The sequence below is a fragment of the Eucyclogobius newberryi genome, unplaced genomic scaffold (assembly GCF_026437365.1).
Source record: "Eucyclogobius newberryi isolate DKJ021-1_F unplaced genomic scaffold, fEucNew1.0.hap1 SCAF_6, whole genome shotgun sequence".
Taxonomy (NCBI): domain Eukaryota; kingdom Metazoa; phylum Chordata; class Actinopteri; order Gobiiformes; family Gobiidae; genus Eucyclogobius; species Eucyclogobius newberryi.
The window spans coordinates 33,291,526-33,315,318 of NW_027316278.1; the positions used below are offsets into that span (position 1 = coordinate 33,291,526).

At 39.3% G+C, this 23,793-nt stretch overlaps 1 protein-coding gene across 2 annotated transcripts in view; it reads left to right on the forward strand.

The window, feature by feature from the left end:
- Window positions 1–23,793, forward strand: part of unc5db (unc-5 netrin receptor Db) — a 394,916-nt gene that overhangs the window by 320,672 nt on the left and 50,451 nt on the right. For both annotated transcript variants that reach the window (XM_072433137.1, XM_072433138.1), the window contains one exon: window positions 17,535–17,709. In XM_072433137.1, the coding sequence (XP_072289238.1) occupies window positions 17,535–17,709 (175 nt within the window). The remainder of the gene's footprint in view (window positions 1–17,534; window positions 17,710–23,793) is intronic.

The window sequence follows — 23,793 nt, forward strand, 5'->3', positions numbered from 1 at the left end:
TCCACCGAACTCGTCAATGTTTGTCAAATGTGTAGCGTATTTTTTTGCTGGAATGCTACGCAGAGTTGCATAAAATGTAGCATAAATCTCCATGGAGACAAGAAGGTGATTCCAAATGTAGAAGAGTTTACCCGTATATATATATATCATACTTTGGAACATTCCAGTTAATTAATGACTGGACTCAATCTGAAAATGGAAAAATTTGAGACAGTGAACAAATTGGGACTCTTATTTTGGATTGAATTTGCTTTAACCCTTCTTTTCTTTCGATGCCACCCTTTTATTTTCTGATTTGATTCAGTACTCACCCTGTGTTCTCTCTGCCCAGCTCAGCTTTTGTTCTAAAAAAATATATGAATAGGAACATTCAAGGACAAAACACGGGACAAAATGTTTTCACGAGGTGTGCGTGATGGACCTTCTTATAACCAACCGTAAACGGGCTGTACTCAATTTGTTTCATGTAATAAAGTATTATCATTATTAACATAGTAAATACTGCCTTCCCCCAGAGCAAACATTATTCTTAAAAGCAGCTTTTTAACCAAAGTATTTGGCCATTGAGTGTTTTCTGCATCACATTATAAAGCGTTGTATCCTCCTTGAAGTAGGAGTTGCGCTGTTAGCATGCTAGCGTTTGTTAGCTTGAACCGTGACAGCAGAACTCGCTCTGGTCTGGTGAAAGTTGTGAAAAATGCTCTTGAACTTGTTGCCATGGATACTTTGTGCGCTCAGAATGCATCAGGTGAGTGCGCAATCAGTTTTCCCACATTTTGAAAACAGTGAAAATCAAGTATACAGTATTTATTGGTGTTAGCGTGACCTAGCAAAAACCCCTGTGGAGACAATTTGCAGTTCTGTGGGGTAAAACAGCACATGCTAACACATTAACTCACACGACACTCACACTTATAACTGTAAACCCCCTTTTAGTTAGAGTGCGATAATTACTGCTTTTTAACTTCCATTTCCGTGTAACGTAATGGCAGCTGTGTCCAAACAAGTTTTTCACTCACAACAAATACTTTTTAATTAACGGGCACTTTGTTTAGTTCAATTAGCATGTAAACAAGTCGCAGAGTACAGGTTGTTCTGCAGAGATCATGGGTCGTTTCGTGTTGTAGAAATAAAAATAAAAAAAGCTCTTTAAATCTACAGTCCCCTAAGGATTTACTGTGAGGTTTTATTGAGCGTTTCCACAAAGCGCAGCGATATTTGAGCTGTAAATACAAAGTAAATACAAGCTGTTCTTATTGCTGAGATTACTGCTTGTTTAACCGCGCTCAAACTATCGATAAGCCAAATGGGAGGAATAACTTGTGCCCAATAAAACTCCTGTAAGAACGGTTTCAAGAAGAGGCGTGTAGACAAAACATTTACACTTAAAGAAGTAAAAGTTCAAATCCATAGAACAACTCAAGTTAGAGTGAAAAACTATTTGGGGGGGGGGTATAGATTTAGTACTTTTTACTCTTGAGACGCGGGTGCCATGTGTTCCTTTGTTGAACAGTGTGGCTCATAGTTCTGGGATAAAGATGAAATTTCAGTGGAAAATTATGTCTTTGTAAGAGTCGTTGTAAAAGATCATCAGATTTCTCTATTGAAGGTTGTGTCATTGGAAGAACAAAACGTGAAATACTGTTCACAATCTGGTATTTTCAAAGGATAAAAAAACAAAATAATATCTGAAAGAGCCGTAAAAAATGCAGCGTGAAGATTTTGTCCCTTGTAAACTCACTTAGAGCTGCAGTACATCCAGAACGCTGCTGCTGGTGCCCAGAGTCAGGACTAAACATGGACCGGCCTCCTGCTGGTGCCAGAGTCAGGACTAAACATGGACCAGCCTCCTGCTGGTGCCGGAGTCAGGACTTAACATGGACCGGCCTCCTGCTAGTGCCAGAGTCAGGACTAAACATGGACCGGCCTCCTGCTGGTGCCAGAGTCAGGACTAAACATGGACCGGCCTCCTGCTGGTGCCAGAGTCAGGACTAAACATGGACCGGCCTCCTGCTGGTGCCAGAGTCAGGACTAAACATGGACCGGCCTCCTGCTAGTGCCAGAGTCAGGACTAAACATGGACCGGCCTCCTGCTGGTGCCAGAGTCAGGACTAAACATGGACCGGCCTCCTGCTGGTGCCAGAGTCAGGACTAAACATGGACCGGCCTCCTGCTGGTGCCAGAGTCAGGACTAAACATGGACCGGCCTCCTGCTGGTGCCAGAGTCAGGACTAAACATGGACCGGCCTCCTGCTGGTGCCAGAGTCAGGACTAAACATGGACCGGCCTCCTGCTGGTGCCAGAGTCAGGACTAAACATGGACCGGCCTCCTGCTGGTGCCAGAGTCAGGACTAAACATGGACCGGCCTCCTGCTAGTGCCAGAGTCAGGACTAAACATGGACCGGCCTCCTGCTGGTGCCAGAGTCAGGACTAAACATGGACCGGCCTCCTGCTGGTGCCCAGAGTCAGGACTAAACATGGACCGGCCTCCTGCTGGTGCCCAGAGTCAGGACTAAACATGGACCGGCCTCCTGCTGGTGCCCAGAGTCAGGAATAAACATGGACCGGCCTCCTGCTGGTGCCAGAGTCAGGAATAAACATGGACCGGCCTCCTGCTGGTGCCAGAGTCAGGAATAAACATGGACCGGCCTCCTGCTGGTGGTATATGTCTTCTTTCATGGCGAGCGACTGTATGAAGTCCCATAAAGCAGAGCTGTATGTGGACACACATGGACAGCGTCCTCCCATCTCAGCAGGACCACATTTCCCATGAGGCTGTGTGACCAATCTTACCCACAGTGCACCTCTTCAGCCCTGTCCCTGTCTGTATAGCAGACCAGTGTGAAGTGATAGGGGTGTCCATTTATACAGTGTGCCTCAGGGGCACGTCTTTGGGCTTTGAAGTGGAGGGCCGCGTTTCCCTGCATGCATCTCTGGAGGGAGCTCTGAAATAGTGTAACTGCATCCTCAGAAGTGACTGGCACTCAAGGACCCGTGGGGGGACTGAGAGAGATGGGGGATTGTTTTCTGCTTTATCGAACGCTTCGGCTGTCTGGATTAGAGTTTTAAAGACGTGCTCTGGTTGTGACGCAGTGAGATGGATGATAGATGGGCAATTACAAAAAAAGCCAGCAATAAATACCTTACCCAATAGATTTCTTTGACTTGCCGCTGTTGTGTATTTGACGTAAATGTAAATGCTGCATTACGTCTAATATATACCCAGGGAAATTATAATATTCACCTCCAGGTTTCAGTCCTGCTCCAAACAAACGTCGGGGCAGCTAATTAGCCTGTGACCGTAGACGCCCCGTGTGCATCGGCATCAGTCATCATCTACGTGCCCATGTTTAGTTGTGCGGTCCCTGAACAGAGCCGGCACGTGTTTAGGCACATGCTAAAGCGCCAGGATGACAGGAGGGGCCCTAAGAGCTACTTCTGCAGATTTAAGTGCGGGAGTTGTGGCAGCGAAGCGCAACGCATTTTCTCTCCATTTCCTCTCTCTCTCCATTTCATTTCTCTCCATTAATTAAATTATTTCAGAAACAAAATGCGTGGTCCCAGTCGTCCCGGTAAAAGTGTAAGGCTTTTGTATTCCTGTCCGTCCACGGCGTAGTGTATATCATAAACGCGGTGGTTCGGAACCCGTGCGGGGAAAAGTCAGCTCCGCCCCTGCTGGTCCAGGGGAGGTGCAGTCTGCGGAAATGTGTTTTTCAGGTAATATCCTGCAGCGTTCTGGAGCAGTTTTCAAGTTCAAGAATCCACTTGAACCTGGTTGAATATTCCCCCCGTGCATGGTTGCAACCCGCTCAAAACACTGCTGAACCCCGCCCCTGTACTGAGCGAGGCTGCAGTTAACGCGCTGGAGCGGGAGAACCTAATATCTACTAAAGTAAAAGTACAAGAAGTATCCAATGTGAGGCTCAACTGTAATATAGAGCCTCACATTGGATACTATTCATAACAAGCTATTCATGGGTTTACCGTATATGCAGCATTCCCTTTTAAATTTTTCATCGCCATGACAACGGCCCTAATTCCTCCTCATCCTGAAGCACTGGGCTGACCCTTTCCCTGTAAAAAGAAGACTTTAATGAGAGATGTTTTGCCTCCCCCAGACCTCTCTCTTTGTCCCCCTCTCTCCCCTCATGCTTGCACTCTCTTGCTGTCTCACCCCTCTCGCTCTCCCATTCTTTCTCTCTCTCCTACTCTCTTGCATCTTTCTCTCTTTCTCCCCTCTCACTTTCCCTTCTTTCCCTCGTTACCCTACTCTCTTTCTGTCTCTGTCTCTGCCTCTCCTCTCTCTTCACTTCTCTCTCTCCTCCTCACCCCCTTTTTTCTCCCCCTTGCATGCTCTCTCCTCCCTTCTCTTAATTTATATCCACTCTCTCCCCCAATCTCCTTTCTTCCTCCACTCATTCTCTGTCTCTCTCTTTCCTCATTGCCTTCTCTCTATCCCTCCCTCCTCTGTCTCTTTTTCTTCATCTCTTTTTCTCTCTCACCCTCTCCCATCCTCTCTCTCTTTCCCCCCTCTCTGTTTCTCTCTTCTTCTTCCCCTTCTCTCTCTCTTCAACCCCCCCTGTCTTTAGCCATCTCTTGCTCTGTGTCCTTTTTCCTTCTCTCTCTTTCTATTGCTTTCTCCCCCCTCTCTCATCCTCTCTATCGTCCTCCCTCTCTCTTTGTCCCCTTCTCTCTCTCTCTCGCATCCCCCCTTCGTATGCTCTCTTTACCACCCTCTCTCCTTCTCTCATCCCTCCCTTGGCCTTTCTCTGTCTTGTTCCCATCTCTCTCGTTCTCTTTCCCCCATCTCTCTGTGTCTTCCTCTCTCCTTCTCTCTAGCTCTCATCTTTTTCCTTCTCTCCCTCTTCCCCCCCTCTCTCTTACTCTTCTCCCTCTCTCTCTCCCTCTCTTTTCACCTCCCTCTCTCCTTGTCTGCTCCGCCCCGTGGTGGTGCTTTTAAGCCCTGATAGCACTGCTCCTCTCCTCCGTGTTTACTACAGACAGATGTGTCCCCTAGAGCCTGGTGCGCCTGTCGTCCCTGCACCTGTCAATTACCTGTCACTCTGAGGCTCGACGGGGCATAAAGCACATTGCACAGCGGACGGGCGCGACAATATGGCTACCAGACCAACGTGGAGCGAGGTGGTCTCACACAAATTTTGACAGGGTTATGACAATACGCCGTGGCTTCAATTCCATACTCATCCAATCCAAATGAGTCGTCTTAAAGGACAAATATTATCATGTATTTCTATTTCTTATTGGATTTTAAACACTCTCTTGAGTTCATTTACTGATGTATCTCATGTCAATAAAAAACAAAATAAAGTCTTGTCAATCTGGCTTCATCCAAACAGAAAATCACTTTTGCCTCTAGGCAAGGCAAGGCAAGGCAAGTTTATTTGTAGAGCACATTTCATACACAAGGCAATTCAAAGTGCTTCACACAGCAGGAAAAATGCATTCAAATCACAAAGAAATTACAGAAATACAATAAAATTAACTAAATTAAAAATTATCAATCCAACTGATTTTCTAAACTAATAAAATCACAAACAAAAGAGAAGAGTGCAAAGAAAAAATCCTTTCAGTCATATGCGCAGCTAAACAAAACTGTTTTTAGCTTAGATTTGAACATTGTCAGAGTAGAAGCCTGTCTCACATCTTCAGGAAGACTGTTCCAGGTTTTAGCTGCATAAAACTGAAACGCAGATTCCCCATGTTTTGTCCTGACTCTGGGCACCAGCAGGAGGCCGGTCCCTGAGGTCCTCAGAGTCCGAGATGGTTCATATGGCACTAACATATCCAAGATGTACTTTGGTGCTAGGCCATGGAGAGACTTGTACACGAGCAGAGCTGTTTTAAAGTCTATTCTCTGAGCCACAGGGAGCCAGTGCAGAGACCTGAGAACAGGACTAATGTGATCATACTTCCTGGTTCTGGTCAGGACCCGAGCAGCAGCGTTCTGGATGTACTGCAGCTGTTTTACAGCTCGTTTGGAGAGACCAGTGAGCAGGCCGTTACAGTAGTCTAATCTACTGGAGACAAACGCATGGATAAGTCTCTCTAAATCTGGTTTTGACAGTATATTTTAGATTTTGGCAATGTTTTTTAGATGGTAAAAAGCTGCTGATGTTATTGATTTGACGTGGTTATTAAAGTTCAAGTCTGAGTCCATTATTACCCCCAGATTTCTAATTTGGTTTGTAGGTTTTAGAGCGAGACTCTGGAGGTGACCGCTAACACTTTCTCTTTGTTTCTGTGGGCCAAAAACGATTATTTCAGTCTTGTCTGAGTTCAGCTGGAGAAAGTTGTTTTGCATCCACACACTGATCTGTTGGATGCAGTGACAGAGTGAATCTACTGGTCCATAGTCACCTGCCGATAGTGAAACATAGATCTGAGTGTCGTCTGCATAATTGTGATAGGACACATTTTCACTGCGTATCAACTGACCTAACGGCAGCATGTAGAGGTTGAACAGAAGGGGACCCAGGACTGACCCTTGGGGCACTCCACAGGTCAGGGTCATGTGGTCTGAGACACAGCTACCAAGTTCAACAAAGTACTTCCTGTCTTCCAGATAGGACCTTAACCAGTTTAGGGCAGTGCCAGTGATGCCCACCCAGTCCTCTAGTCTCTGTAAGAGGATCCCATGATCGACAGTGTCAAAAGCAGCACTCAGATCTAACAGAATTAAGACTGAGGCTTTGCCCGTGTCAGTGTTCAGGCGGATGTCATTTGTCACCTTGACAAGAGCAGTCTCAGTGCTGTGATGAGGTCTAAAACCTGACTGAAAAACATCAAATGAGTTGTTTATTAAGAGGAATTCCGTGAGCTGTTGGTAAACAACCTTTTCAAGGACTTTGCCCAAAAATGGCAGATTAGAGATGGGTCGGTAATGACTCAGTACTGCGGCATCAAGACTGCTCTTCTTTAGGAGAGGCTTTATGACCGCAGTTTTCAAAGACATTGGGAATGTTCCAGATTGAAGCGACATGTTAACTATGTGAGTGAATGGTGCTAACAAACTGTTCAGCACAGACTTTAGAAATTTGGTGGGTAACACATCAAGGCAGCATGTAGATGAACTCAGACTGGTGATGATCTCATGGATAGTTTTGTGAGTTAGCTCTAAGTGTCTTGGTGGTTTTAGGGTAATTTTTTGCATTGTGGGATTTATAGCATTTTTAATGCCCTGAACTTTGTCATTAAAGAATAATGCAAACTCATTACACTTGGATGTGGAAATGAGTTCTAACGGCAGCTGAGCTGGAGGGTTTGTTAATCTGTTTACTGTGGCAAACAGGACACGCGAGTTGTTACTGCAGCTTCCAATTATTTCAGAAAAATATCTTTCCCTAGTTCTACATAAGATTAGGTTGTACATGTTCAGCTTTTCTTTGTAAATCTCTTTTTGAACCTGGAGCTTTGACTTGCGCCATTTCCGTTCGGCCCTGCGGCACTCCCTTTTCTGTGCCCTGACCGAATCATCATTTCTCCACGGCGCCTTCTGCTTATTTTTAACCATTTTAGCCTTTATAGGGGCGATGGTGTCCAGAACATTCAAAACACTAGATGTAACAGGGTTCAACAAATCATTTACATTAGAACATGAGACATTTTCAAAGTTTATCATTTCCATAAACAGTGCACCTGTGCCATCATGTATGTGTCTCCTCTGAACAACTGCAGGACCAACCGGAGGTTTGGGAGAAACCAAAGGAAAGAAGACACAGAAATGATCAGACAGAGCAACATCGATCACATTAACGTTTGAAATATTTACCCCCTTTGTAATTATGAGATCTAGAGTGTGTCCTTTGCTGTGGGTGGGGCCTCTCTCTACTTGCTGCAGAAGGAATTACATAGGTGAGATGAACATATGGACTCGGAGCCATGTCATAAGTAGACAATGACATCACACATTGGTAAATTCAGAACGAAGTGTTGTTGAGTTTCAGAGGGAGAAGACTTACCAACCAGGATTCATCAGACTAGTGTGAAGGAAGCGAAATGCAACTCCAGGTATGTTTTTGATGAGGGAACAGTGTCATAACATTAAAATTAATTTTAACATTAAAAGCTCAAAACAGTCAATCTTACTTAATATCCTTTGTCCTTTAATAAAATAATGGAACTTTTCATGAGGAAACTGGTTATATTCTACAGCAGGGGTGCCCACACATTTTTGGCTCACGAGCTACTTTTATATTCGACAAAGCCCGAAGATCTACCTATAGATCTAAATTATTGTATAATTTAGTATTATTTTTATTGTCAGTATCAAACAGGTTTTATTTTTGTTTATCCATAATTAGGCTATAGCAGTCTTTCTCAATTATTTTCTGATAAGCCCCCCTAGGAAGAAGGAAACACTTCACGCCCCCCTACTCTCCGCCGCGAACGTATAAACTCCGCACCCCAGATATGTTAGCGAAGCAAAGTGTGTATTTTATTGATGTGTGATTTATTTGGCTTCATGTCGGTGCCAACATCTTTTTTTTTTATAATAACAATCAACTTCCCCACTATTTAATACAGCATATTAATTTAAAAATAAAATGGCCACAAATGGATAAAATAATATAAATGTATGCTTATTGGCCCCTCTTTGTAGCTCTTTTAAGCATTGTATAATTTATTAGTGAGATGATCTCCATGGTAACGCTCGGGGGAGGGGCTTGAAACTTTGAGAAAGTCACTTTCCTCACGCCAACAACAAACAGATTTGTGAAGAATAAAAAAGCATTTATAGGTAGGATTACGCTCTGGAACTACCTGTCTCCCCCTCTCTCTTCCCCCCCTCTCTCTCTCCCTCTCTTCCTCTCCTTTGAGCTTGTGCATTCCGTGGCTCCACTTTGCGAGCCGCACTGAGCGACTGCTTTGCTCTCCAGCGCCGTCAGCGTTGGGGCCCCTTGCTTTGCCCAAGATAAAACTACACACACTGACTGACCTCCGTGTGGCGTTTACGGATCTTTCCAGCGCGCTTTTCGACGCGCTTCCGCGTGATCGACCGGTCGATCGACGTAGTGGGCACCCCTGTTCTACACCATCATCTCACAAGTATCAGAATATTGAGTTTTATATTGATCTATCTCCAACAAAAAAGTAAAATCCCTTTTTCTAGTATAATCAGAGTAACACTTTAGAATAAGCAACCTTTATAAACTATTTGCAATAAATGAATAACATTAGTATTAATAAATCCTTACCAAAAATCCAAATGTAAAGATGAACGAACAGTGGCCATTACTGCCAAAAGAACAAAATACAAAGTAGGACATTTTTCCGCCAGTTGTATATAGTAGTTGTGTTTGGCGTGTAAAATTCCTATTTTACACGCCAAACACAACTCCTGACAACAAGCTCAAACGCTTTTCCTAATCTGAACCAGTACAGGCTTGTGCACAATCCAAAACAGACTCCAGGCAGCATATAGTAGGACAGACTTAGTCATACTATCAATGTATTATACTCATGTTGACTATTTGACCGCGTTTTAGCGCCGTTTTAGACCGTGCCGGGTTAAGGTTAAGGTTAGGGTTAGGGTTAAGGTTAGGGTTAAGGTTAGGGTTAAGGTTAAGGTTAAGGTTAAGGTTAGGGTTAGGGTTAGGGTTAAGGTTAGGGTTAGGGTTAAGGTTAGGGTTAAGGTTAGGGTTAAGGTTAAGGTTAGGGTTAAGGTTAAGGTTAGGGTTAGGGTTGGGGTTAAGGTTAAGGTTAGGGTTAGGGTTAGGGTTAAGGTTAAGGTTAAGGTTAGGGTTAGGGTTAGGGTTAAGGTTAGGGTTAAGGTTAAGGTTAGGGTTAAGGTTAAGGTTAAGGTTAGGGTTAAGGTTAAGGTTAAGGTTAGGGTTGGGGTTAAGGTTAAGGTTAGGGTTAGGGTTAAGGTTAGGGTTAAGGTTAAGGTTAGGGTTAGGGTTAGGGTTAAGGTTAGGGTTAAGGTTAGGGTTAGGGTTAGGGTTAAGGTTAAGGTTAAGGTTAAGGTTAAGGTTAGGGTTAGGGTTAGGGTTAGGGTTAAGGTTAAGGTTAGGGTTAGGGTTAAGGTTAGGGTTAGGGTTAGGGTTAGGGTTAAGGTTAAGGTTAGGGTTAGGGTTAGGGTTGGGGTTAGCCATGAGGCTATAAGGGAAATGCCGCGGTCCCTGAAACTGCGCAGCAATTTGACGGCGCCGCGGCTCTCCAGCCACGGCCTTAATAATATGTACACTGTGAAATGTAAATTGTGCATTTTCATTATTATACTCCATACTTTGCATCGGTTGTTCAAACACATGAGCTGAGGATTGCAAAATCTCAAGATATAATGATTTGTATCCATCTATATAAATGATAACAGTATAATTTTTTTTTTCTTGTTTAAATCATTACTGACATCACTTTTAAGTTTAATGTGAGGGTCCCTGGTCAGTTGCATAGTTATTTTGTGGGTCGCTGCCTCAAAGGTTTTCTTTACATCAGGATACTGCAAAAACACATCACACACAATTAACAAAGCTTAAGTAAAAGCATTTATTAATACCTCAAGCATGTTTATTAATGGACTGAACATACAGTAACCAATAAATCACTTAGTAAATAAGTAATATTCCACATGGTTAAAAACACATACACATTGCTTTTTGTCAATATTAATCGTAAATAACAAAAAATATATATCCATGTCTATTAATGCCTTGTAAATTTTACTAACAAACTCTATTTTCCAGTCATACCGGATTTTTTTTTTAAATAATAAAAAACCGTCTCCCACCTGTTACAGCATTGGCTCATTACTGGATATATTAGTAGTATATATAGATATTTTATATTTACCACGTTGCAGCCGTACAGTAACTGGCCTACATCTACTGCCCAGTCACTAAACTCACATCTTCTAAGCTTATATTTCCCCTCCTTTTTCCTTCCTGTTCTAAGGCTTTTGAAAAGAGCTCATCTAAATCTTTCGAAGGCTCCGTTTTGCTGAGGTTCGATGTATTTCCCTTGCCTCCGAGCTTTTTACGAGCCCTTTGTATTGGAAGATAAATCCCTTCCAACCTATTGAGGCAGAATCGTCTTTGTCCTGGTCTAAAAGAGGGAGCTTTTAATGATAAAACTACTTTCCATATGTGCACAAGGAGAAAGGCATCGGGGACGCAGGCTGTAGGTTATTTATTGTTGTCGTATCGTCTGTCGGAACAGTTTGATTCCACAATTTGAATCACAAAGCGTTGGTGTTTTGTGTGGCGGGGGGAGAGCAAAGCTGAGGAGGGGAGTCGTTGTGTGGTGCTTGGAAATGTAGAGCCAGAGGAGCCTGTTGTCTGGGTTACACGCCACATCTGACCCAGCCGCGGCCTCTGACCCAGCGCAGTGTAACGAAATGCTTGTGTTAATGGCCGATATTATTGTTTTGTTTTTATCATGGACATTCTGTCAAAAAATATCTATACAAACTGAACAAACAAACCTACAAGATATCCAAATAAAATGTCAATGAAACATCCAGTAAAATAAATACATAAAGACACACTTACATATACATTATGAGATCAAATCATGTAAAACAAGAGCACTGGCACTGCAGGTAGTCCTTAACCAGAGCTTCAGAATCATTAAAAGGCATAAAATAATCATTCATTTAAATTGGAGCAAAGTTGCTGAAGGCCTTTTTTTATCCGACTCGGTATTGACTGGTGAAATTGTAAAATAAAAATGTCCTCAAGCAGTGAATACTTGATCTGATGTTCAACATGCTCGTTAAATAATCAGGCAAAATGCCAACGTAAACAAAAGGAAGTGCTTTTCTCTTGTTGCATCCAATTATTCTATACTTTTTTTCTCTGGCATCCTTTGTGCAAAGGGAGAACAAAATCAGTTTTCCATAATAATATAGTAATGTGACACTTTCAGTTTAAATAGTGAGATTAAAAGCAAGAGTTATACAATTTACTATTAGTGGACTGATCACAAAAGTAACTTGGGTTCGAAGTTGTCAGCTCCAGTGGACTTTTTAGGATCTATAGAGAGCAAAATATCTAATACTTCATACTGTGTAAAAGGCTTAAGGGAGAATACTTCATCATTAGGTCTATTCTCATTTATTGGGGGAAACAGCTGCAGATGGAGCAGCAGCATCAAAGATATTCCCAGAGTCAGCAAAGTGCTGATTAAATGCGTCTTTAATCTTTGTCTAATAGATAAGGATTAAACAAATTTGCCAACATTTTGCAGAATTACCTTATGATTCAGTGAAAATATTGATTTACCAAGATGTTTTGGCTTTATGAACAGTAGAAACATATTATTATTGTGACTGCTGCCAATCTGCTGCTGAGTTGGTTGCCTCGGCTTCTGCCCAGGCTTTGTCACGCTCTCGAGATAATGCAGCAATGTCTGGACAGAAGCAGGGATTATTCTTATTCCTGACATGTTTATCAGTAATATCATTAAACATTGTAATAATAAAAAAAGTCCAGTGACACTAGTGGTAAAACCAATGTCAAGTCTAAAGTACAGATCAGACACAAATACGTGTTCATTAAAATGCTTATAGGACCATTTATCATGTTATACTTGATTTGGATTTCATTATTTTCGGGTTTCTACCACCTACTACTATTATTTTTCCAGTATTATTTTCACCCAAACCAACCTCAAGGGCTATAAATTAAAGATTTGCTAAATATTGCTTCTCCACCTCCTTTACTGGGACTATCACAACTATATTATAATTGTCCAAAGAAACGTCAGCGTCTGAGATTGTGGAAGTTAGCCATGTTTTTCAGAAAAGTATATTTTTGTTTGAAGACTTCGCACATTGATGTGAATAACTCAAAGACCTTTTCATGATTGAAATGTTGATACATTCAAATCAGTGTATTGAACATTATCTATGTCCACAAACTGAGAGGAAGAAACACTAGATGCGCCTCTATCTGAAGGTCAAAGCTCTGGCAACACAGCTTCACTTATGATGTGATTGGAAGGTTTTCTAAATATTCCAAAATCTATGTTTATTAGCTTTTTTATATATTATTTTTAAACCTCATTTCTGTGGATTAAAAGGACTGCACCAAAAGCTTTGCGCTCTCACTGTTGTGTCATCAAAGAGAACGATTCAAAACCCTTCCACATCAGTGCCACTCACTTCCATTTGATTAATTTGTCAACAGTTCAGAACAGACTAATGCCAGAGTGGCACTGAGCTAACGCTATGTGGACTCAGCTCTCTGCGCGCTGCGACTCAGGGGCCGGTTTAATACTGCGTCGGTATAGATGGTGCTGAGGGCTCTTCACCTTGATGAGAAGAAGCGCAGAGGGGCCGAGGAGCTGGAGAGACGGCCCGAGGACCCCGTAATCTGTGTGCGAGCGGTACTTGGCATTAAATGTGCGACGGAGTCTAAGATGTAGAGCTCTGAGTGGAGCAAACAGAGAAGGTGAACGAGAGAAGAGATGCTGATGGTTTGATGCTTAAAGGTGGAGAGTGTCATTACTGAAGATGAGGATGCACTTTGAGAAACTTGGAACTGAACTAAAAATGAAAGAAAACGCATTATGCTTTTGTCTGCTGTATAGTTATGAAAAACATGGGTCATTATTTTTATTTTTATTTTTTTTGGGACATTTTAAAGTGCAATTTTGATCTAAAATTATTTAATAAATGGAAGAATCTGAGCATTTACTGGTTGAAAACGTTTAATTGTTTCATTTTTGCCATATTCGATAATACTGTAAAGCCTTGAATGCAGGAGAATAAAGATTTCTCAAACACAGATAAATAATGAAATAAAGCTTTGAGTAAGAATTGGAGAATAGAAAACAATTATGACAAAAAAGTCCATTTAGAAATAACAATGCACCTTCAAAGTAAGAGCGGTAGAGTTATGGATTTTTTTTTGCCAATGTACTGCTTGTCTCGTACCTCGTAAGGACCTTGGAACGCCCTTCAATCGAAGAAAGAGAATCCTACAAAAAATGTCTGTGCTTTTGAATTTAAATGTCTCTAAATTGTGCGCTGCTATATTCTTCACTTTGCTCCACTTTGCCCAACACAAAAGTCTTGATCTCGATAGGTTCTTACCCGCTTAGATAAAGGTTAATAAATAAATAAATGATCCAAAACTTGTGGAGCCGTACATTATTTTTAACCTTACATTTCTGTCCTCTGTGGGCTGAAGAAAGACAATAGGCTCAGAAAAACAGCTCTAACGAGCGCAGGAGTTGAGGCGCGTTCTGTTTATGAACTTGTTGAACTCTAAATGAGGGGGCAGTGTCTTTCGTGTTGTTTTTCTTTTCTTTTTTTACTGAGAAACATGTTGAGGCCATTAGTCCTCATCACTCCACTTTCAAACAAATGCAAGTCGTAAAACTGCAACTACCACTAGAACCAGAAGTGGGAGGTGTACTGTATGTATATAATCTATAATAAGTTAAGGGGAAGAAGTTGTTTGAATGTCTGTTTCCGTGCTTGCTTTATTTTTACTGTTTACATTATAATACAGTTTCCTCGTTAAATTTAAGTCTAAGTTTAAAAGCTTGAGATGTTATAATTGTTTCCCCTCTACCATGAACTCACTCAAAGTTGTATTTAGAGTCATTCATGCATGACTAATATTCAGTCGTCTGCACTAGGACTTGAATCTGCAGAATTTTGGCATAAATCAGAACAAAAATCCACTCTGTACCTGGAACTGTTGTTGTCTCTTGAGCTCAACCATCCGGCCCACTTTGACGATCGCCGTGGTTACGGAAAAGTAAATGTCTACTTTATTTTTTTAAGAGTTAAATCGCTGAACCTTCATCCGTGACGCTGTTGTTTTGAGTCTTAAAATTTGCCACTTTTCTTTTTTTATTAGATCTTATTAAAATATATTAAAGGACAACTATTTGTATTGTTATCAGCCTTTAAACATACTCCTTTAGTTCGGCATTGTATGCTTCAGCACCAAAACAAAATAGTTTATAAAAAACAAAATTAACATTTGTATCTCTGCTGTTTCCCACGGCACTAACTGAGTTTTGGGGCCATCTACTGGCTGCAGGGAGAATTACACAGATTAATAATAACTAGAACATTTTCTTGGAGATGCTAGTAGCCACGCAAATGCAGTAGCTACGTCACAGATGGAGAAAACGTCAGTTATCGAGTGTTTTGAACGCTTTGAGATAATGGAATTTCTAACTAGGACTCCTCAAACTAGAAGAAATTAAGCAAAAGGCTACTCCAAGTGTGTTTTTGATGCGGGAACACTGTAACAAACGTACATTTTGACATGATACGTGTCACTTTACAGGTCTTGTGCTCATTACGTACCACATGCTGATTATTCCCGAATCCCTATGGGAAAAATGAATGGAAAATGTACTTCCGGAACCAAGCGGTGGACTAGGGTCAAAACCAGAAGCACAATTTCCATGATTGTCCAATAAATAGACGGAAACCCATAATTATTGCATTTACATCATAAAATAATGAGTGTGATAAAAGCTTAATATGTCTTGCTATGTAACAACCTATTTAACAACTCTAAATATACCCTAAGTAGAATGTAATTACATATTAATACAGGTTGTAATGTGGTGCCTTTTGTTGCTTTTTAATACGCCGCGTCCCCCTGATTAAACAAACTATGATGAAAACTCTAATTCTAGTCATCTTGATTGGAAAAGAATCCAACCTTCTTTATGTAGACCGTAATTATAACACAAAATACTTTCACCCAGTGCCTCCTCACCTCAATGCCCCGTTCCGTTGGCTTGTGCGCCCCACGCTTTGATGTTTAATAACTGGCACACACTTCCTACGCGTTGTTCTCACTCTCCTCCAGGTCACTAATGTTTGTTGTTTCACTGGCTTTTAATGAGGCTGTGGTTGTGGCTTCTTCACCTGTTGCACTAAAACATTCAGAGTTGAGAGTTAAAGCGGGACGAATACGCTGGTTTTAGTCTGCAAACCGTCGCATTTCGCACTCTGACTTGTACAAGGATGTTAACCATACGGAGAAGATGGAGTCGAATCCAAAATGTAGATTATATGCTCAGGGAGGCAGCTTGAGTTGTTGAGGTTGCGTTAACTTTATTAAACCAAGTTGTAAGAGAGAAGCTAAAAAAAAGCAAAAACAAAAACATTTTTAAATAGATAAATGTCACTCTTAATTTAATTTTATGTTTTTATGTCATGTTGCTTAACGATGACATTTTTAAGAACATGTTTTCCTTTTGAATTTTGTAACTTCACCCACTGACAACATTGCATGTATTTATTTAAAAAATACATATATTTTAAGATCACTTGGCAACTCTGGATGACAGACACTGTTAGTCATACAGTTTGTTAACAACTGTGCAAATTAATTATGTACTCACAAAAAAAGATAAAAGTCACTTAACATAATGAACATGATTATATTGAAGATTTTACCAAAAATAAAGTCACTATTTTTCCTCGCTTTGACAATTTTGGCAATGTTTATAATGTTCCTAAACTTCCTGGTTGGACATGCGCCATAGACAACTGTTACCTAGCAACAATAATGTAAACACGGGCCAAAATCCATACATGATAATTTGACAAATAACAATACCTGATAATGCCTGTTTTTAATGGTTGTTTAAACTTTACCGAAAAATGTGTCAGTTGTGTGTAAATTGCATTTTTGACTGAACGTCGCTTATTGATGACATCACAGAGGGATTCTGCTTAACCTCTTGAAATGTTCAATTTTGATCTTTTTCTTTTAGTTTCACAAACCGATGTAAAACTGTGATAAATATTAACCACAGGGACTATGCCACCAAGGAAAGACATAATTAGAAAAACATATGATATGATATATGATATAAATCATATGCACTTAAATTCTCCAACATTATCCAATCAGAAGTGACTGATATGTGTTTAAACCAGCGGGGGCTCATGCAGTTCAGCAATAAGAGGAATATATTATAGCTTATACCTGTTTTGAATGAACAGGAAACATGAGAAACAAGACCATTCTTTAAAAGTAGGATTAGAGGTTTAGTTAATTTAAGTTGGGGAGCACCTTGTGGATGTGAAGGCGTTTTAAATTAGGAAGCAGGTCAGGTGCTCTTTGGAGATGGCAGGTGAATTCCTTTGTTCCAAAATAGAAATTCATATATATATATAAGTATCCGCCAAGGGTTTTAAAAGAGCGGACAAAAAGCCAAGGCACGCCGGAGGGTTGAAGTTAAAAAGCTAAAACTGTGCACCCTGAAGAAGACCTGACGGTGCGTTTATTAATGAAATAAGCCATGGTTAAATAAAGGCTTTTTAACTTAAGAACGTCGGAGTGCCTTGGTTTTGTGTCTGCTCTATTTTGAAACATGGATTCGGAATTGTACATTTTGTGCTGTTGTTACCTGTCCATGAAAGAAATCAAATGTTTAGGACTGGTTCTTGTGTCAAAAGAGCTTTGGAACAACTGTAAATCTACTCACATTTCTGAAATCAAGTCAACTTAACGGTTCATTTCGGCGGCGTTACAGCCTTCTCTCCCTCATCCACACCTCCGACCTCTTGTGTCTCTTGTGTTCCTTCCAGTTTGCAGACGCTGGAGGGCTGCGAGGTTCTGCTCGGCCCCGAGGTGACGTACGGTCCTCCTGGGCTGGACCTGCTCAGTCCCGTGGCTCTGACCGTGGCTCACTGCGCAGAGATGGACTCCGCCGAGCACTGGAACATTCAGCTGAAGAGGAGGACCCAGGACAGCAAATGGGAGGTGAGTGCAGTGGGGACATCGCCGAAAATAAGGCGAATTCTACGTTTTTCTTCTTGTGAGTAATTTTATCTGTTCCAAAACAAAGAATAGCTTTTACAAAAGGCAGATGAGACCAAAATACTCCTTTACATTGGCATCTCGTCTTTCTACTAGTAAGCTGTTGAAAATTTAAGACTTCATCTACTGGCGGCAGACAGAATTACCACAGGGAAACAGCCAAAAGCTAGCTTACCTCGACATACTATTGAAAGTAATTGTGGCTTTGAGGCTGAAGTGCTCAGGACGAGTCTGCACAGGAGACCTCCAGACCTTTGATGTCACAAATCTGGGAAAACTGAAACAGAGTATGGAGCAGAGAAGAGGACCTTGTAAACATGCTAATATGAGCTGCATTTTGAGGGAACAATGTTTAATGTTTAAAACCTCAAAAAGACAGTCCTTTACAAAGTAATAATTATAATCTGATAGGGTTCTCTTACATTTTCGAGTTCAAATATATAAAGGTTATTTGCTAAAATGAATGAATAAAAAGAAAAAGATGAAATAAAAAAGTGAAATCAATGATAAAATGATACAAAAACAACTCTTCCACTCGTGGCTCGTGGTTAAAGTGTTGGGTGAACTTCAAGCATTTAATACAATCATTGAACTTCCCATCACTGAGAGTGGAGGGAATGATTAAAAACTCACTGTAACACTTTGACAAGTTTGTCAAACGAGGCTATTAAAACAATGCATTAATATCAGGTTGAAACATTTTCTTTGCATTTACTTTCTCAATAAAAGTCCATAAACAACATGAAAGGTGAATTAAAGTTTCCATCTCTCACCTTTTATTTGTTCTGATAAAGTGACATCTTGAACCGCACGATAAATGCGTTAGAGGGAAAAGCAGCGGTGATGTTTGTGAGCCTCAGCTGAGGTTTGGGGTTCAGCTCGCATCTGTTAGATAATGAGCTTGTGTCCGATTATTCGTGACACTGTTGCTGAAGAAAACGTGTACCTGTGTGTTAGTTTGAAAATACACCCACGAATAACAACGATAACCTTCATTAAGAGAGAGGAAAGTTATGTGTGTATCCGTGGACACCAGTATGTTAGGGTTAGAGTGGAGTTGCAGTGGTGAAAATAACGTACAATCAAAAATAAAAGTTTCAAAAACAGACTAAATAAGGACATCTGCGGGTGTTATCTGCATCAGGGAGAATCAAATCAATGTATGGACTAAAGCGTTCATTCAGTTTGTTTGAGACATAGTATTAGTAGTATTTGCAGTATTAGTAGTGGTAATATTAGCAGTATTATAGCAGAATTAGCAGTGTTAATATTAGTAATAATAGCAGTATTAGCAGTGGTAATATTAGTTAGTATTAACAGTATTAGCAGTGGTAATAATAGTAGTAATAGCAGTATTAGCAGTGGTAATATTAGTAGTATTCACAATAGCAGTAGTAATATTAGTAGTATTAGCAGTAATAGCAGTAGTAATATTAGTAGTATTCGCAGTAATAGCAGTAGTAATATTAGTTGTATTCACAATAATAGCAGTAGTAATATTAGTAGTATTAGCAGTAATAGCTGTAGTAATATTAGTAGTATTAGCAGTAATAGCAGTAGTAATATTAGTAGTATTCGCAGTAATAGCAGTAGTAATATTAGTTGTATTCACAATAATAGCAGTAGTAATATTAGTAGTATTAGCAGTAATAGCTGTAGTAATATTAGTAGTATTCGCAGTAATAGCAGTAGTAATATTAGTAGTATTCGCAGTAATAGCAGCAGTAATATTAGTAGTATTAGCAGTAGTAATATTAGTAGTATTAGCAGTATTAGCAGTAGTAATATTAGTAGTATTAACAGTATTAGCAGTGGTAATAATAGTAGTAATAATAGTATTAGCAGTGGTAATATTAGTAGTATTAGCAGTAATAGCAGTAGTAATATTAGTAGTATTAGCAGTAATAGCAGTAGTAATATTAGTGGTATTAGCAGTAGTAATATTAGTAGTATTAGCAGTAGTAGCAGCAGTAATATTAGTAGTATTAGCAGTAATAGCAGTAGTAATATTAGTAGTATTAGCAGTAATAGCAGTAGTAATATTAGTAGTATTAGCAGTAATAGCAGTAGTAATATTAGTAGTATTAGCAGTAGTAATATTAGTAGTATTAACAGTATTAGCAGTGGTAATAATAGTAGTAATAACAGTATTAGTAGTGGTAATATTAGTAGTATTAGCAGTAATAGCAGTAGTAATATTAGTAATATTAGTAGTATTAGCAGTAATAGCAGTAGTAATATTAGTAGTATTAGCAGTAGTAATATTAGTAGTATTAGCAGTAGTAGCAGTAGTAATATTAGTAGTATTAGCAGTAATAACAGTAGTAATATTAGTAGTATTCGCAGTAATAGCAGTAGTAATATTAGTAGTATTAGCAATATTAGCAGTAGTAATATTAGTAGTATTAGCAGTAATAGCAGTAGTAATATTAGTTGTATTCACAATAATAGCAGTAGTAATATTAGTAGTATTAGCAGTAACAGCAGTAGTATTAGTAGTAGTATTAGCAGTAATAGCAGTAGTAATATTAGTAGTATTAGCAGTAATAGCAGTAGTATTATTAGTAGTATTAGCAGTAATAGCAGTAGTAATATTAGTAGTATTAGCAGTAATAGCAGTAGTAATATTAGTAGTATTAGCAGTAATAGCAGTAGTAATATTAGTTGTATTCACAATAATAGCAGTAGTAATATTAGTAGTATTCGCAGTAATAGCAGTAGTAATATTAGTAGTATTCGCAGTAATAGCAGTAGTAATATTAGTAGTATTAGCAGTAGTAGCAGTAGTAATATTAGTAGTATTAACAGTATTAGCAGTGGTAATAATAGTAGTAATAACAGTATTAGCAGTGGTAATATTAGTAGTATTAGCAGTAATAGCAGTAGTAATATTAGTAATATTAGTAGTATTAGCAGTAATAGCAGTAGTAATATTAGTAGTATTAGCAGTAGTAATATTAGTAGTATTAGCAGTAGTAGCAGTAGTAATATTAGTAGTATTAGCAGTAATAACAGTAGTAATATTAGTAGTATTCACAATAATAGCAGTAGTAATATTAGTAGTATTAGCAGTAATAGCAGTAGTATTAGTAGTAGTATTAGCAGTAATAGCAGTAGTAATATTAGTAGTATTAGCAGTAATAGCAGTAGTAATATTAGTAGTATTAGCAGTAATAGCAGTAGTAATATTAGTTGTATTCACAATAATAGCAGTAGTAATATTAGGAGTATTAGCAGTAATAGCAGTAGTAATATTAGTAGTATTCGCAGTAATAGCAGTAGTAATATTAGTAGTATTCGCAGTAATAGCAGTAGTAATATTAGTAGTATTAGCAGTAATAGCAGTAGTACTATTAGTAGTATTAGCAGTATTAGCAGTAGTAATATTAGTAGTATTAGCAGTAATAGCAGTAGTAATATTAGTAGTATTAGCAGTAGTAGCAGTAGTAATATTAGTAGTATTAGCAGTAATAGCAGTAGTAATATTAATAGTATTAGTAGTATTAGCAGTAGTAATATTAGTCGTATTGGCAGTAATAGCAGTAGTAATATTAGCAATATTAGCTCGATGGTCAGTTCAATGATTGCTCATAACAACACAGTGGCTAGCTCTCTCGCCTCACCGCAAGAAGGTCACAGGTTCAACTCCCAGGCTGGCCTGGGCCTTTCTGGGCGGAGTTTACACCTTTCTCCTTGTGTCCATGTGGGTTTCCTCCGGTTTCCAACAATCTAAAATATGCACAATGCATACAAATATTCCAGTTATTGTAGTCAAGACCAGAAAAACCAATCAGGAGCTGTTTATTCATGTATTCATGTATTTATTATTTGTGGTCATGCAGTGTATCCCTTAAAATTAAAATCAAGTTTTAAAAATTCAACATTAAAGTGTGTTTTTAAATTGATAAGCCAAATGTAATACTTTAACAGTTAATTTAAACAAGGATTGGTAGAGTTGCTAAACATTTACATCAAAATAATGTGCATCAAACTACAAAGGAGTGGTACAAAAGTAAAAAAGTATTTGGGGAAAGTATCATAAGTACATAACATGATTTATAATGTGAAGCTAATGTAATTGAGGGACATAAAAAAAACATCTCAAATCTGGTCTTTTTAAAGTATTAACACAAAAATAAAAAATATTTAATCATATCTGGATAAATGGTGCAAGTAAAAATAATTCAATATATAAATTAGGCTAAGGCCCGAAAGGGAACAAGCGGTAGAAAATGGATGGATGGATGGATGGATAAATTAACATGAAGCTTTTGAGTAGATTTACTTCAAAACAATTTACTCAAGTTAAAGTGCCTGTAATAGGATTTTACGATGTTCTAATTTTGACATTATTTGGTGTATTTATACCTGTTGTACACATAAATTATAGTTTTATGCCAATCGAGTAGGTATTTGTGGAGACAACGTTGAAAAATCTGTAGAAAATGACAGGAAGTGACATCACACTTGGGACGCTCATTCCATTTTTGACTCTAAACATGAATTTAACCAAATAAAGTCGCTCTCTTATATAAGTGACATTAGATGAGTTTTTGCCCTGTCCTGGTGTGATGTCATCGATTACAAACAGGAAGTGAAACCACAAACCTGAAAAATTTGCTCTTCTGTGATACAAATTTTAGAGTTTTTAGCAAAATTCTCAAAATACATTTATCTTAACTGCATCTTAGTTCAATGAGTCGTCCGACCTATAGGGGAAACTTCAAATTTGTTGTTTTTTTCCAAATATAATACTCAAGTAGGAGTAAAAATATGATGTCTAACTCTGAGAAGTACAATTTTACAGGTACTAAATATAACAGAGTCCCGCCAGCCTCTGATAATAAATGATATTCCAGACTGCAGGACATAACAAAGAGGTTTTCTAGGTGTGAGAGATGTAAATGTGCTGTAAAGTTTCAGAGCTCGTTCTGCTGGAGCTGCGGCGGAGCCTGTCTCACACTAAAACAGCTTGTTATTTAAAAGCAAGAGAGGCTGTATTTTGTTTTTTTCGTCCTGAATAATGTCACGCCGCAGAACACGGACGGCTTTTATGAACAGTAACGATGTCTTACCTCCAGCAAAAACCCTACACTTACACGGTTGCACAATGGAAAAACACGCCCTGATGGGTTTGGCAGGGTTTGTTCAATAAATTTAAAAAGTAAAGTAAGTAAAATAAATCAAATAAATAAATCAAATAAATCTGTATCTGATTCAAGAGCACATTTTCAAACAGGAAAAATAAAGCCAGCGTTATTTTTGTGCGGCTTTTCACTGAGAAGGCGAGAGGTCTCTAAATAGTGTGTAAATATATGCGTTTGGTTATTTGTACAGCGCTTTGCTTCTCTTGACTGCTGCAAACCTAAAGTGCAGGCGCTAAAATGTCAAGTAGAAATAAATGAATCAAAATCTGGTATTACTATTGAAAGATTTGACAAGCTCCTTCTTAAACGTGTGCACTTTTTGCTCCATGCGACGCTGAGCTTTTGGATTTGTCCCTTTCATAATGTTATTTAACCTCTGACAAGACTGTTTTCGTTCCAAAAATTAGCACAAGAAAAGATTTCCTCCTGCTAAAATGAGGCTAAATCGTGATTAATTTATGCTTTTGGCTGTTATAAACTTATATCCACTGTTGAGGGAACAATGTTACATGTTTAAGAGCTCAAAAATTTGACATAATACAAGTCCTTTAAAAGTAATGTTAAAAGAATAATAGAGGATTTTTGGCGCCAAATCTGATTCTCATTTCCTCGTGGCGTTTACAGCCGGATAGTTCTTCTACATGTCAATCATTCCCTGCGTCCTACTGCACACCTGCAGCCTCGTTCCCAAATTTAGCGAGTTCCTTCAGTGTACAATACAAAATGACGACAAAGAAAGACTGTGTTCGAGCTCAGAAGAGACGGAAATCTGCGGAGACCAGAGATGCGATCTGTCGCGCTAATAAACCAACGCACATGTAGCAGCGGGGCTGTTGTGTGCTTCCGCATGAGGTTTTGGAAACAACAGGAGGTTGGGGGG